Raw genomic sequence first — 16,433 nt, 5'->3', positions numbered from 1 at the left:
ATATCTCAGTTTAAGGAAAGCATTTGCTTACTTAAAAGTATTTGATTTGCTTCCCTGTTACATGTTCAAAGGGAAAACTAACTGTTCATTAAATTGACCAAATGTTTAAAAAAAATGTATAACCTAAAGAAAGAGTAGCCATTGTTCACCCGGAGTAAATAGTTATCTGTCTAATTTATGACTTTGCTTCTGTTAATGGCCAGTATGTTATGATCTAAGAACATACTTATATTATGTTCCAGAAGGAATATAATATTCCTTCACAGTTATTGCTTTGTGCTCCCTAGTAACTATTTTTTTCTTTTCTATTTCTTGAGGTTATTTTTTGGGGTGGGGCTGGTTGGGGGGCAGGGGGTCTGAGCATTCTTTGCAATTTTTATTAACTCCATAAACATTGGTGTGAATTTCTGGTTGTATTTTTTGTCTCAATTCTTTCCTGAACACTAGTACTTTAGTCAGCATGAAGTTGCAAGATAGGCATAGAAATATTTTGCAAGATTTAGAGGATAAGCATTTTCTGTACCTAGCTAGAGAGTATGGGTTTTTTGCATATCCTAATATCTAATTTGTGAGTAGGCTATGACGATCAACTACCTTCTATCATCCTAATCTGTTTCTGACCGACCAGTGTTGGACATATAGATGAGTCTCCTACATATTTTACATTTTCTGTCATCATAATTTTGTGGGGTTTTTTTCTCTGCAAATTTAAACTTCATTTGCCTTATATTTGCCCTGGGAACTGCAATCTCCTGACCAAAATTTCAAAGTGAAATGTAATGGGAGCTGTGCCTCTAACTTTTATTTGAAATACTGCCCAGAATTCTTAATTCTCCTCTTCCCTGAATTTGAGCTTTTCCGGAAGCCTCTGATATCAGTAAAACTGCTTTCCAGGAAAACAAATTAAATAAATTAAAACCTGAACCTTGTAATTCCTTTATTACCCTTAATTCAAAAAATGGACCCATGTATATTTCCACTAAAAAACATTTATCAGTTCTAGTTCTCCAGTAAATTCACTCTTAATATTCTGCAACTGAGTGAAAATAAATTAATGTTGTTTAATTATACCTTTCTTACAGTGAAGTCTTCCAACTTAGAAAAAAGCACAGTAGCTTTTATTTCACTTCCTTTTTAAATCTTGCTCAATTCTTTTTGCTCTTGACAGAGCCCCCACCTTGATTTTTTTGCCTCCCTTTCTTTCATGAGAATTGTTAGAAACCCTTCAACTTTGTTATAAGCGGTGTTTTATACAGCTTCACATTAGAAAATCCTGCTTTCCTGTTTCTTTCTTCTTAGCATCACTATTGTCTATATATTCTAGTTCAAGGACTCCTGTCTTTCATTTAGGATTTGTAAACTCTATCTGTGTAATAAGCATCTCATTTTTAAACACTCTCTGAATTTGCTCATATTTTACCAAGGGGTTTCTTGTGCATATTTCTTTCATACATATGTATTTTTCTCTGTATTGGTTGACTATCAAACAACATATACCTAATCTTTTTGAACAGTCTACAGAATGGCATCTTAAAAGATGCTGCTTAATTGACTTTGAGGTTGCATATTAAAAAATTACCTAAATGCAGATTTTAAAGGCATGTAGAACTTGCTTTCATTGAATTTAACAGGCTAGGGAGAAAAAATAATACAAGAGCTCATGTAATTTCATCATCTGTCCTTCCAATTATGAAAAAAATTCAAGAACAGATATACAGAGGCCTATTCTAAATTTTAAGTGCTTAATTTTACCAGCCTCATACTCTTCTACTAGGGTTTGGGAGTTCTTCAGTGTGGATTTTTTTTATAAGAGGAACTAGCTTAAAAAAAAAATTCCAGTTCGAGACATTGGCTTATAGTTCACTTAAATATCCATTTAGAACCATGGAACCATTAGATCAACAATAAGTATTTCTGTCCTATGATTTGAGTAAATAATAACAGTTTTATGTTTCCTTTGCTGTGGGATGTTTTTAAGTAGATTCAAAAATATTCTCAAGTCAGTTCACTGAAAGGCCCAGTAGTTTATGTTTGGCTACTTCACAAGATCGTTGCACTGGATGGTAAAGATCTGTCTGTAAGATCTTCTTTTCCAAGGCACTCTTACTTTCCTTGCTTTTTCCTTCTAATTTGTCTCTTTATCATTGCTGTTTTTTCCACAGCTGTGCTCTGTAATCCTTTCTTTTACAATGAGAGGACCTTCTTTCTCTCCTCCAATTTATTGCAGCCTAAGCTTTCTCTCCCATCCACTCTTCTTTCCCACATATGCCATCAAGTCTTCTGTTTGTTTCTACAGATCCCGGTCTGATTACTTTTTTCCCCTCTCACTCTCTGTTTCGTTTTGAATCCAAATTATGCCTGACATTATTCCTCAGATTCGTCATCTTCTAGTTTAGACTTCCTCCAAATATGGCCTGGATTAGTGTACTGTTTCGGCAGATCTTAAGTCCAGTCTCTTAATGCACTTATTCTTTGTGTTCTTTCTCATTATTACCTGTATTTTTACTTCTCTTAATTATGTTAATTATGAGAGTTAGGAACCATCTAGTGCCCCATAATCCATCTTCTTTATTCTTACAGTTTCCCTTTGCCAATTCACAGTTTTCTTCTTGTCCATGTTTTTCTCCCTGCTCTGTGTCAGTCTCTTTGTCAAGTCATTCTAGTCTCTTGTGCCAGCTGTGCCAGGACATTATTTACCAAGTTAGCTTTAGCTCTCTCACCTTGATTCTGAATCAGTCTCATTTCTCTCTCAGATTTTAGTTGCAGCCCTTTGCCTTTTCTCTCAGTCTTCTTCCTGTAGGAGTTTTGATTCTTACCCTCTCCGTGGTTCCTCTCCTCCATCTGCCATAGACAGCATGAAACAAGAAGGCTTTTAAGTTCCCTGACTTAGCACCATTATCTTTAGGAACAGCCTTGCTTAGGTCCATGTAATATCATGGAAAAGCGTGTTTCCATACTGACTGGTATTTTAGTGAAAATAGACCAAAAGATCAATCATTCCTTCTCTGATCATGGAAAAACTTCAATTCATATATGCTTGATCCAAATTTGGATGTATCCTAAAAGGAGGGCACTGTTATTTAGTAGATTTCAGATCTGTCTGCAAGGGCAGCCTAAATATTTTACATATTTTCTTAGAAGTGACCAACCTTTTGGAAAATTTTGGGCAGACACTCAGTTTCATCCTAAATGGTCAAAATTGGGGAAATAGATAAGGAGCTGGAACACAAAATAAATATTGGGCTTTAATGAGCAGCAGTGCTGAAATTCTTTTTTGTAGTTGGAAAAGAGTTGTATTTTATGGGAATGTATTTGAAGCACTATGTTTATTATGTTTATTTTAATTGTGTGAAGTGGTAGTTAATAAATGTTTATAATATATTCTTGTACATTGTTATCTCTTTCAACTCCATGTGACTGAGTCACATTTTAGAGTTCAGATTATTCAAGTATGTAATTGTCAGCATGATCTTGTTAGAAGAGCATCAATCTTTGGTAAACAAAGAAATTTAAGTTCATTGTTTCTATAAAATTTTAGGACCAGTCTCTAGTCCTATCAGCATGAAGTCATGAAGATTTACAAACAAAATTTACCATTTACTTTAAAAAAAAATCATGAGTATGGTGTTTTTTCAAATCTTCATACAAAAAGGACATATATCTTTACATACTACGCAGGATTTCATATAAATGGATCCCCAGACTTGTCAATCCTATTTAAATTTTTTCTTAAAATTAATAAATATAATGTAAAATTGCAGCACAATAACTATGCAAACAATAAAACTAAAAAAAAAAAAAAAAAACAACACAACTTTAAGATAGCCCTAAGTAGCATTATTAAAAAGTTAAACCTTTCTGATATTTTAGCATTTACCTTTTTCACAGACCTGCTGAACCTACCTTCTTTCCAGAGCTTAAATTGATGTAAATGCTTTGCTGCTATGCATTCGTTCTGGTCACTTTCATTAAAATGTTGAGGTTTTTTTCTCCATGCCTTCTTATGCTGTATTTGCTTTTAAGTAATACAATATGGTAAGGACTTTGGAATAAATTATATCTCCAGACATACAATGTTAGTGGATCAATAAATGTCCTATGACGTTTACTATGCATCATAAAATTTCTATCATAACCCTTTTAACAAAGCTTTTCTTCTTGGACACCAAGAATTTCATTCAAAGCATTTTACATATTGCATTACTTATCAAAACAGTGGATATGTAAACCTTGACATTTGTTAAAAGACCCAGGCTTTAACAAAAAAAAGACCAGAACAAATTGATAGCAGAAAACAGATTAAACAACCAAAAAGTGACTGCTTGGAAATAGAAGCATGTGACATTATCCCAAGACGAGCTTTCAGCACATACTCAGAGTAAGTTTTAGCTATATGGAGGCATCTAAATGTCTCTCAGACTTTACTGGAGCTTCATATATTAAGTTGTTACAAGTAAATTAATGTACAGTAAATAAGTGTTAGAGCCTGTCTTCCAAAGCCTGCTTTAGTGTAGCAGAAATTAAATTGCTTTTCTTGGCTAAGATTTGTTCCCACATCAGTTGGTATTAGAATAACCATGTACCCTGTTAAATTATACTTAATATACTTGCCAGGTTCTATTTAATTCTAGTACAAGTAATGGTAATAATAATAATAATAATAATAATTTTCAAAAATATCAGTACTGTATATAGTAAACCAAATGTAATTGTTGTAATTTAGATTTAGTAAACATGTTAGCTTATATTTAATATATACACCTAATTCTATTTAGTAAAGATACTAAATATAGTATCTTGAGATGCTGTGAATCTTTCTATTGTTGCCTTTGGGCAAGGCCCACTACAAATACACTTAAAGAACATAACATGAACTAAAAGTATTTTGATTATGCTTACAGTTATTAATAAATCACAAATACACAAATCAATGTGTGTATTTATGCATATTAATGAAATATATGCCTCTTTATAGCAAAATATGACTATGTCATATATGTCACATTTATTTTACCAATTAAGAAATTATGATAGCAGTAATGTGATTCACTCACATGCTAGTATTCTCTTAATTAACTCACAAACACAACCACTCCTTTGCAAGATACATTGCAGAGGGGAAAATGGAGACATTGCAAATCCAAGCATGCTGTAAAAGTGTTCACATCATTAGTAATGCTGTAAGAGAAATATGTAAGGTCCTTCAATAAAATCCCCAATATAAGAGAAAAAATATAATGAGGATTCATTTTTATATGTTTTGAGGGTTTTCAGAAAGTTAGGGTTTTTTTCTGGTTTGTGACTTTTTTTTTTAACAAGACTGTTTTTAAGGACTATTTCTAGATTCAGCCTATCAATTCAAAGTGCCACTGTCATCCCTTACCAGACTCTCTTGTCTCCTCTCATTCTCTTGATCTTCACAAAATTCTAACCATTTCCTAATGGAGGTGTCTTTATTGAATATTTCTGAAGAAAAAAAAAATGCCCGTTTGTAAATCAGAATCAGAAAATCTTTTGTAAACACAGGTATTGACAACAAAGTTACTGAGTTTTTTTCGTTTACACGCAATTTTTTTTTACTTCTTGCAAAATTCTACCTTGATGCTCACTTTACACTTAAGTGCAAAGCTGCTCTTACTTGAGCACATGTGAAATACTCATACCTAGATTTTCACTGGAATGGCAAAAGCCATGAAATAAAAGTGAGCGTGTTAATTTTTGGGCATATGTACGATCAATCAGGTAAGTCCCATATTTGCAACACATTCCATTCATTATTGGATTAGATATTAGGAAAAATGTTTTCACCGAAGAGGTAATCAAGCATTAGAACAGGCTGACCAGAGAAGTGGTGGAATCACCATCCCTGAAAATGTTCAAAAAACATGTGAATGTGATGCTTAGAGACATGGTTTAGTGGTGGATTGGGCAGTGCTGAGTTAATGGTTGGACTCCATGGTCTTAGAAGTCCTCTCCAGCCTTCATGAATCTATTATTCTATTCTTATTTTTCATTAATCTTGCTGTTTGGTCATGCGTTAAACTCTAGGAGAAAGAACTGCAGCAAAACCCTTTCTCATATTTGACTAAAACTTTGATTATACCTTTGCTTTAGGACACAATTTTTCAATCATAAATAATATTTAGCCACTAGCAGTTACAATAACCACGAGTGTAACATCTGAGAAATAGCTGTGATCTGAATAGGAGTAAGCAAACTGCATTATGCTGGTGTGATTTATCTGTCCTTGAGAACTCTTCTTCAGGGAATAGTCTTTTGGTACTCCATGCCAGCTCTGTCTTTCATCACTCCACCACTGATAACTGGAACAGCAGCATTGATAACATTACTCATCTCGTAGTAGATATTTAGTAGATATCAAAAGTGATTTATCAGAAGTGCAAACATGATTATAGTCGTTTCAAAGATGGAAAGATGGGACATACAAAGGGAATGATTTACAGTGATTTACATTACAGTGATATTTCATTCCAAATTAGTTGATCTTTCTCTACAATGGCTTTATTTTCTTTGGCTGAATTGTGCTGAGAACTGTGTAAAGGGAGGAAAGAAAGAATACAGAGTTAGTCTGTGCTTCAACAGGTCACAACTGTATAATAAAGTTTAAAGCAGATGCTAGGAAGTCTAACGAGAGCAGATTTTGAAAAAAAAGAGACCCATGACTATCAGACTTTGGGACAGCCTCTGATGTATTAAACCTGCATACAGCAGGTCTTTGGGATTTTTTTAATGGAACAATAATACATATTTCATACTGATGTAAGGACAATATATTCCTTCCAATGCATTGTATATAATTACAAGTGGAGAGGCAAAAACCCTACATGTACAGATTACTGAAATCCATAATGAAAATACTATTTACCAGTGCCCATATGTTCATAAATAAGTGAGGACATTTGTTAGTCCAGAAATAATCCAGATCAGGCAAATAAGATTAGGTTGACTGTCTTCCTATATTGACTCTATCACTACTAGACTAGTTTTCAAATTCATTATTGATAGGCTCTTTCTAACATCTATTTTTATTCTCTTTTAAAAATAATGTAATAAAATGTATTTTTTGTCAAAATATACCAAAAAAATGTATGTCTTCTTTACCCAAATTGTGATACCATGTTGAAGATGAGTGCACAGACAAAGCATAAGTTAGCCACAGTTTTGTTTTCCACTTTAAATGTGCAATAGCAATTTCCTTTTCATTTTTATTTTAACAAAATTTTCCAGTCTTAATTATTTTTGTTGTTTAACGATGTTTTCAATTTCATAAAATATTTCTTGAAATTAAAGGCATGGAATTTAAAAAATATTATTACCATGTTAGATTTATTTCGAAGTTTCATTAATTAACCACTTAATTTACTAATTTGAAGGTATCAGTCTTCAGTGAATATGCTATGGTTCCCAGGCAAAATAATTAATGGAAAACTTACTGTTTGATTAAATATTTTCTTTGCTCTTTAACAAAAGCCTTTGTGTACTAGCCCTTCTGCTACCATTTGAGATGTTAAATAAAATAATCCAACGGGAAGGAAACTGGGAATGTTGTAAGGGCAAAATATCAGAATTTTAAATCTTTAGGAGATACATCTAGAATAAATTATATATTTTAAGAAAAAAAACCAATTGGCTACATCTGTAGAGCCATAAGAAGATGAATGGAGATAATGTTAAAAGTACTTGAAAGCTCTTGGTTGCCAAAAGAGAGAGCTGTTTATTAAGATACATTTACAATAATTTAAGAATTCATAAGAAAGGGAACTGTAGGCTGGGAAAACCTCCTGACATTTAGATCTAGAAGCCAACAGGAAGGCATCCATGAGAAAACAAGGAACTTTTACTCTTTGAAATTTATAGCTATTTTTTATATATTGGTACGTAGAATGATGTTCACTTTTTTGTCACTATGTATTCTGAGAAATTTAATTTTTCTATTGAGCAGTACTAAAAAGTTAAAATATTAAAAATACTGAAACTATGTAGGTAATAATATTTCCCTTTGGTAAGTGGCAAAAGTTGTTCATAAAATATGCATTTGATAAGCTAGCATGTTAATTTTTTATATTATATATATATACTCAAAGACATGAACTGCTGTATTGTGAACATCATATCATTCTCTTGTGAAGTTTGGGTTGTCTTCCACAGATGTTTTCCTTCTTACACATGCCAAAGAAAGATATTATCAGGTGCAAAATGTTCGTTTATTTTAAATAAATATTATACCTTTGGTCATGCCTACTAGTTATTTTATTAAAATAACTGTCTGAAGAGTTTTTAGAAGCTATTGTCTAAATTACGCAAGCATCTGTATGAATGACAATGAAAGTGATTGTTTCACATATTCCTATGTGTTCCTAAATTTTTCTGTGGCATCATCCACCATTTAAGTATTCCTGAGCTTTGAACAAAAGAAATTTTTTTTTTTTTTAATTTGGTCTAACATAACCACAAAAACTTGTTAATTAGATATGTCTTCTGAACTAGTTCTTCATCCACTTGAAGGATGAGTTTCTGTGTCAAAAGCATTGAGTATCTCTGTAAGTGTTTAAGTTCAAAACGGATGGATAATGACACTTCTAAAAATAAGATAATTTTGGTTAGTAATTTTACTGTCTTTTTGGATGAGTTAATTTTTTTAAGTACTGCCTTATTAAACTGCTTGTGTTACTTTTAAATGGTGAGTGATACATAACTAAAAAATTGTGTGCTTTCTAATTGCACCTAGAAATATTATTGTCTTGAAAAGAATATGGTACAGTGAAATTTAGGGCGTTTTGGTTGGTTGGTTTTTAATTTCATGTCTGTTTTGTTGTTTAGAAAAGAATATTTCTACTCCAGAAAAATCATGTTTGAGTCCATCTCATACAGAACGGATATCATTTCGAGACCATCCAGTGCAGCTAAGTGGAGGATGGGGAGCAGGCAAAAAAAGGCAAAAGCTTAAAAATATTAGCTGAATGTTGGAAATAACTAGTTGATTTAATCAAACTCAGCCAGCATATGGAGATCTGTTTCTTTTTAAGCCTCTTTATATCAGTTGTTGGATTTTCATTTATTACCAATAAACCAGTTTCAGTTAACTACTTTTGACTTATTTTATTATACATGGTTACGGTGGTTGGGGTTTTGTGGGATTTTTTGTCAAAGTATTTTATACCTGTCAGTAAGTTATCATAGTTTGTGTTTTCAATTGCTTATATGTTCATGTGGAATAGAATGCAGAACTGATGAACTCAACAAGGTTTGTTGTACAGTGACTAAGTTTGGGCTTGCTTATAAGAACTGGATGAGAAGTCCAAGTGTAATAAAGGTTCATGTTCATGTGATGTATGTCACATATTGAAACACTGAATTATCATTTTCTCACAAAATAAAATGCATGCTTGCAAAGTGTGTTGTGAGGTATAACAGGTGGCAATGCCATTCTTAGAGAAGTCTGTTTGGAATACTTTACTAAACCAGTATACAAATGATGAGCATGCACTTTCCTTTTATTAGGAAGATGAGTAGTCCTCTATCTAGATCTTTCATGATAAATTATTGTTATAATATGTTAAAGCAACCCATTGTGGTTTTATAGTTTCAAATACTTCTGTTTCCTAGAGGATTGATTAAAAAATTAAAGGTTCTCATTTTGTACTTGGATAATGTAAAATTAGATCTATATGTTACTGTTAACCCAACTTAATTTTTTCACATAGACAGGCTCCTTCAGACCCGTTTGTAAATGTTTGGTGGTGCAAGAAAATCTAGAGAAAAAGAAATACTGTTTCTACTGTTCATGGGTATCTAACTCATTACTTCTAGTCAATGCTTTGTCCATCAGCATACAGGACAGAAAATGTTCCTTCATTTCAAAGCCTAACATTATTTTCATGTTTTCCACTCTGAGGGTATAAGTTGTTAATTGGATCTTTAAAAAGACTGACTTTGGTATTTTCTTGTCTGTTTTTGTAAGCCACAACCCCCTGTAGATGGAGAAAGAGGTAGAGAGAGTAATGGGGCTTGAAACTTCAGTCAGTAAAGAACATAGATTCTTGCATTGTGGCTGGTTTTAAAATGTACTTAAATTAACATGTGATGTTATTTTGTAAAGTGTTTTCTATGCTAACATACCTATCTAACTATGGGTTAAAGGCATTTATCTCCACTTTTGTGAATACTTGCATTAATTTTCAGATAAAAAGATGGCTGATCTCATGGAAAACCTCCAGTAAATAATTTTGCTTGTTTGAACCACTGTCCTGATTTTATTATCACTTTGCTTTTGAGAAGTCAGTGCACCCTATTTCAGAAAAGATTTCTTTGCCTTTCTGGGGAATTATGGTCAGGTTGCTTAACCTGACTATAGAAATCCTATGATTGATCTTACCTGGTTAATTTTCCAAATGTATGTAGTGTTCAGCTTGATTTCAGGATCTGCAATGTAATGACTTTTAAATGTCTCCAACAAATACTGGAGCTTTTGCGATTTTGCTTTTAACATCAAGGTTATAATTTTTTTAGGAAAAACTTTGTCATTTCAAAATGTCTGCCCCTACACTTGGCAAAGTGTGTATCCACCATTACAGGTATTAACTGGGAATCAAAATACAAAATCAAGAGCTTCATAGCTTAACACTTCTTGCAGATTGTCTCCTCTGTTTGTCTAGAGTATCATAATATACTGCACATCACCAAAGCTGTAAATAAGGGATATTTCATATTTTATGCTTCTTTCTATATCTGTATCATCTATATCTGTATCTACGTTTATATCCAAAAAAGTGTCTGCTGTAAAAAAATTATCATACCTAATCTGTTTTCATGGTGTTTCTGAATGAGAAATACCTCCCAGCCTAAATAAAATGTTTTGGCAACATTTTTAAGGCCTTTTATTTTGCAAAGATAAATGGTAACTTTTTAATATACAGTTTACTAAATTAAAAATTGGAGTGACAATATTCACTGACAAGCCTTTTATGTTCATAAAACACTTAGTCTGCGTAAGTTAATATACCCAACATAAATTAAGGTATAAAGTATGCCAAAACGTTGCTGTTTTCATTACATAACATTGCAATGTGTAATAAGGTGAGGTCTTACTGTATTCAACATATTTTTCTCAGAATTGTAGTGTTCAAAGTACAGTATTTCTGACCAAATACAGAAAAACGTGCAAGGTACAACTTCTGTTCAAGCTAGATAAGGTGAAGCAACCAACACCACCATGCCTTGGTGTTCATCATCACATCTTGGAGTGTGTAAGGTCAGAGGTAGCACAGATGATACGTGGTGGATATTTATGACACGAATTTTTCAAGCCCTACTCTGCAAGCAGTTTTATGGGGGGTTTTGTGTCTTTGGGGGATTTTCTTTTAGTTCTTTCTTTTTCATTTCGGGTTTTTTTTTCCTTTTTTTCCCCACTTTTCTTCGTGTCCCCCACACCTACCCCCTGATGCAGTAATTCCCATTTAGGACAAGAACAGATTCTTAAAAGTAAGTTTCTCTGTCAGTCTGTTCTGATGTTGAAGTGACTGTGAGTCAGTGACAGTCCAGCAAAATTTACATCACAGAACCCTGAAACTGCATTCCTGGACGCGCTGCTGCCTTTGCAGTGCTTCAGACTTCTTCCAAGCTCGCTAGCCTCATCTCCTCGACCCTTTTTTCTGTTCCCTGAAGATCTCTTAAGATCCTTGAAGATCCTTACGATCCTCCTTTAAAGAGGAAGGACTTCGTATGAACGAGCTCTTTTAAAAGATCTTCCTTGTATGTACGAAGCTTGAGACTCGGGGAAGTAGGAAAGCATTCATTTGAAACAGAGAAGAAAAGGACAAGGTGCATTTATGTGTTGAAACGTTGATGGGTGTTACTCCCCAAAGCAAAGTGAAGAGCTTTCTACGAGCTCGTAGATCCCTGAACTGTCTTTTCCTGTGCAACTTACCTGAAGGTGTGCTCAGGAGTTCTTTAAACCCTCGGTTGTTTCAACCGGGGCATCAGGAAAAACACCTGCAGCAACAGGGGAAAAAAAAAAACAACAGAACAACAAAGCTCCCCTAAAGGCATAGCCTGAATCTTAACGAGGTGCTAATGTCAGATCACCACACCTCAATGACAATAGCCTGTGAGGATATGTTTCTCGCTGAATAAAGGGCAGGTTTACCTACTTCAATCACAGTACCGGTGCTGATCCAAAAGATAATTGTTCAAAGGCATTTAGGCATTTCGTGCTTTAACAGATATACAAATAGCCAGTGTATAGCATTGACATTGTTTTGGTGCTGGGTGAGGTAGTGTTACATTTTGACTAAGTAAATCGTTATCTTTAATTATTAATAATCCTATTATTCGCACATGCATTCATAAAAGGTGTGTCCACTGTAAACAGTGTTTACGTTTTTAAAAACCTTGCCACAGATGGCATCCAAATCTGGCCTCGGACGCATGGCTTCAAAACTGTGTCTTGGTCTTCCATTACAATCGTTAAAAGCACTATGAGGAATATATTGGTTTAATATCTCTTTGATTTTAATTTCGGATTCTCATGATAATAGCAATGTATGTATACATACTGAAAATCCTTTTATTAGCACTCATGGAAGCCAGACTGATATTGTGGGATACTTTGCAATCTTAATATGCTTTTCTTTTGTCAGAAAAACACATATGAAAAGTAGCTATTACCACATGGCCCCAAAAAAGCAGGAATGGAACTCTTGATTATATTATAAAATATTGAGTTGCCTGATGTTACATATGAGTTCCAAGCAGTTTGTACTTTGCTTTATTAGCTGGAGAAAAAAAAAACCAAAACAGCCAAACAAACCAATTTCCAGCAGCTGGGGGTTTTAATGTTTTGTTTATTTTTTTCTACAGTCATAAGTGAAAAATTAACTAATTTTTTATAGCAGTTGTGAAATAGTTGTGTTTGAATATTAATCTGTGTCAGTCGCTGCAGGTTTTAGAGCCTGTGTGAGAAATATATATCTATACGTTCATATACACTTTCATACCTACTTTTGAATATACTTTCATATATCTATATCTATATAGATATGAGATTGGGATGTCAGCTGGTCACGGATGCAGATGTGGTTAAATAGGAATGCGACACCTCTCTTTTCACACAAAGTCAGAAAAATATGCCAAGTGTAGGGGAGGAGGCAGGTATGGCCTGCAAGTAACAGTGTACATTAAGTAAAGTAGGGTTGGGTCTTGTGGACATGTGGACAACTGCTCTCCTGGTTTTCAAGGCAGATGATGGACAAGAGAATGCCGACCACATGTCCTTGGCTACATCCTGAAGGCACTTTCTGGTGCCAAGTTGTGCTGAAGGTTTGTTAGCAATAAAATACCCGTTGGAGAGATGTTCATGAAGTTCCATGACGTCAAATGAACAGAGACTGGATTTCTGAAGAGATTTTTACTGGAAATATTGACTAACTTCGCCAGGCTGACCAGCCTTACAAGGACTGGAAGTTGAAATTAATGACGCTATGAGCTACACTGTTATTTACAGGTCATTTAGACAAGTGAATTGTCCTTTATGGTCACTTTCTCCGTTATTTTGGTGACAGATGCAGACACAACAGCTTAGTACCTAACTAGCTGCCAAAGACTAGCATTTGTTCCTCCCCTGGTCTTCATTCCAATGTTAAATACATTTGTTTAGAGTTAGTAACCTTTTCTTAATTTCATAGTTGATTGATTGCTACTTTATAGCACTTCTTTTTTTCGTTAAACATTAAATAAGCCAAATACCTAGGAAGATATAAAATTACTTCTGACTGAGATGCAATAGCTAAGAGCTTGATAGCTCTTTAGCAATAAAGCAGGTAAGAGCATTTTATGTGGGTAACAACAAATGCCGATTCACAAAATTAAGTGATAAAAACCATGTTTGTAAGAACGTAGCTGAGAATCGGGTTCTCTTTATTCCTAACTTACTCATTTGTTAAATTACGCTTATACAAAGAAACCAGAGGTTAGCAATTTATTTTTTTTTACGAGGCACTACTTCAATCCTGAATGCAAATAAGCACCACCAAATAGTTGTGCCGCAGCCAAGGTGTTCCACATATATCCTGAGATGGAAGACAGCTTTTGAGGAGAGAGTGCTATAACTAGTTGAATTCTAATACAAGATAAATGCCTCTGTTTCAAATGGGCACAATTTTCTAGGCTTGTGAGCCGTGATCTGAAAAAAAAAAAAAAAAAAAAAAGGAAAGTACACAAATAAAATGGGCTGTATATTCCTGCTACATTCATCAGATGAGAGCTGTCCCGTCCAAATAGTGTGGGTTTTGTCACCATTTCCGGGTAGGGAAGGTTCGAAAGGTTGTTCATTGAAAGTTCACAGGTCAGCCGTAGGCTTGGCTCGTTTGTCTAATACCTTGCTGTTCGTGCGATTGAATACACTTCTCCACAGTTTTTCTTTAAACGATGGTGTCCTGTACATGAGAAAAGAAGGATTGTTGCGGGATTAGGAAAGCACGGCTAGGAGATAAGAGAACAAAAATATCGGCCTCGCAGTCTCTAGAAGTGGCAGTTTCTGGTGGCTTTTCTCTTGCCTCGCGGGTTTTTTTCTAATTTGCAGGTTCTGTGAGAGGTGCGGCTGCGGCCGGTGCCAGCTCGGCGCGGCCCCGCTCCGGAGCGACAGCGAGGGGCTGTGTCCGGGAAACCGGCACGGATCCTGGCTCCCGTTCCGCGAGCCACAGCTTCATTTCCCAGCCCGCCTCCAGACCCATGGATTTCTATGCGACATCTGGCCGAAAATAATTTTTTTTAAAGCATCAAACAAACAAAGCAAAAACAATAGCAAAGAGCTGCATTTTACACAGCCCCTTCAGGTTTGTGCCGTTTGCATTCGTATTTAATTTCAGGTAATGACTCGGGAAGTTGTTCCCTTTCATGTAATGTGCAGTCTGGCCGTGTGCCGGGTTAAGCTCAGAGCTTCGGGCAGGGCGATGTGGGAAGGACTTGTCCCTGCTCAGGAGAGATGCGCTGGCTGTGGTGGCAAATGGTCGAAGTGGGGGGGACCTGCTTTCACCTGGTGGGCACCGCTTGTCCTGCGAACAGAAGGCGAGGCAAAGATTCAAGCTTACGCAGTTTTGCTCTACCTGATTTCTTGATAGCATTAAACATTTTGTGCCTTGCCACAGCACAAATGCAGAAAGAAATAAGAGAATGTCCTGCTGGGTCATGTCATCTCGCTGCCCATTGCTGTCTGATACGGTCTAGAAAGAGCCAGCACGCAAACGGACTAGGAAAAATGTCTCTCATGGTGACTGACGTATGCCGGGTATGGGTTTTGTCAGGAAAAGGGAAATATTTCGAGGCAATTTGTAATACAGTGGATTAATTTGGATTGCCCAGGGTAGAAACAAAAAGAAGACTGTCTCTAACCAAAGGCTGGGGGCTGGCCTTATTGGCCAATATCAATATTTGTGTGGAAAGCTTAAAATATGATGTTTTTGCAAGAGTTGAAGTTTTAAGGGTGGGGGGGGGTAGAGGGGGGGGAGAAGGAGGAGAAGGAGGCCCGTGGATGAAATATTAGCAGCATATCGGTTAACCACTAAGTTCTTTTTTGTATCCATCTAGCCGTTTCTGGTAAGAAGGGCAGAGAGTCTAAAGGCTCGGGGATAGATGCTCCTTAGTGCAGGCTAGCGTTTCAAAAGATACAGGCAGCTCTCAGCAAATGACAAAATAAGGCTGAGACTGTACAGAGGCGGTGCTGAAAGACCGGAATAAAATTTCTCTGTGGCTTTCAGCATCGCTGAATTATACATTTTTAATCTCATCTAGCACACATCGCATTGGAGGAAAAAAAATGCAAAAAAAGCAAGGGTTCTTTCAAACGAGGTAGCCTCGAGAACCGGCAGTCCTTGTCAAAGCAGCTCAATGCATCCATTTGTTACTACCTCCAACTTGAACAGGGATCTATTTCTTAGACCCTGCCCCTTCTGTCTCACACCTTCCTTTACCTTCGTGCTTAGAAACCACAATGTCGACCCATATTTCATGGCTTAGAAGAAATCAATTCATCTGAGATGACAAGGCAGCCCCCCACACATTCTCCAGGCCTCTCGATACATTCAGAGCCTCGGGTCGCTCCGGTAATGTAGCCCTTATATTTTCGGAATTGTCGCAGTACCAAACTGCCGTCAGGGAAGGCTGGGTAACTTGCAAAGGACTTGCTTTCCTTTTTATCTGCTCCCTTGCATAGGTACGCTAATGCTCAGTGCCCTACAGCCCAGCGTGGGTTCGCGATGGGAGAGGGAAAGGGGTAATTTAGAATTGTTCACTACAAACTCGCTCTCAGCTCCTTTGGGGGACGGCCCGCTCCTTGGGAATAAATTCCAGGGGTAAGGGTGGCAGGAGAAGCAAAGGTTCACCACCCGTAAAAGCCTAATAACGTGCTTTTTCACGTC

The 16,433-nt window shown here is 35.8% G+C and overlaps 1 protein-coding gene across 1 annotated transcript in view; it reads left to right on the top strand.

The window, feature by feature from the left end:
- The window catches only part of LRRIQ1 (leucine rich repeats and IQ motif containing 1), a 105,473-nt gene extending 94,588 nt beyond the window's left edge, over positions 1-10,885 (top strand). Inside the window, exon 27 of the mRNA XM_066550285.1 lies at positions 8,842-10,885. Coding sequence (XP_066406382.1) covers positions 8,842-8,981 — 140 coding nt within the window. The 3' untranslated portion in view covers positions 8,982-10,885. The remainder of the gene's footprint in view (positions 1-8,841) is intronic.
- Positions 10,886-16,433: the final 5,548 nt, after the last annotated feature.

This window comes from Molothrus aeneus, chromosome 5, assembly GCF_037042795.1.
Source record: "Molothrus aeneus isolate 106 chromosome 5, BPBGC_Maene_1.0, whole genome shotgun sequence".
Classification (NCBI taxonomy): domain Eukaryota; kingdom Metazoa; phylum Chordata; class Aves; order Passeriformes; family Icteridae; genus Molothrus; species Molothrus aeneus.
The sequence above is the reverse complement of the archived record's forward strand: the minus strand, read 5'-3'. Positions and strand labels throughout refer to the sequence as shown.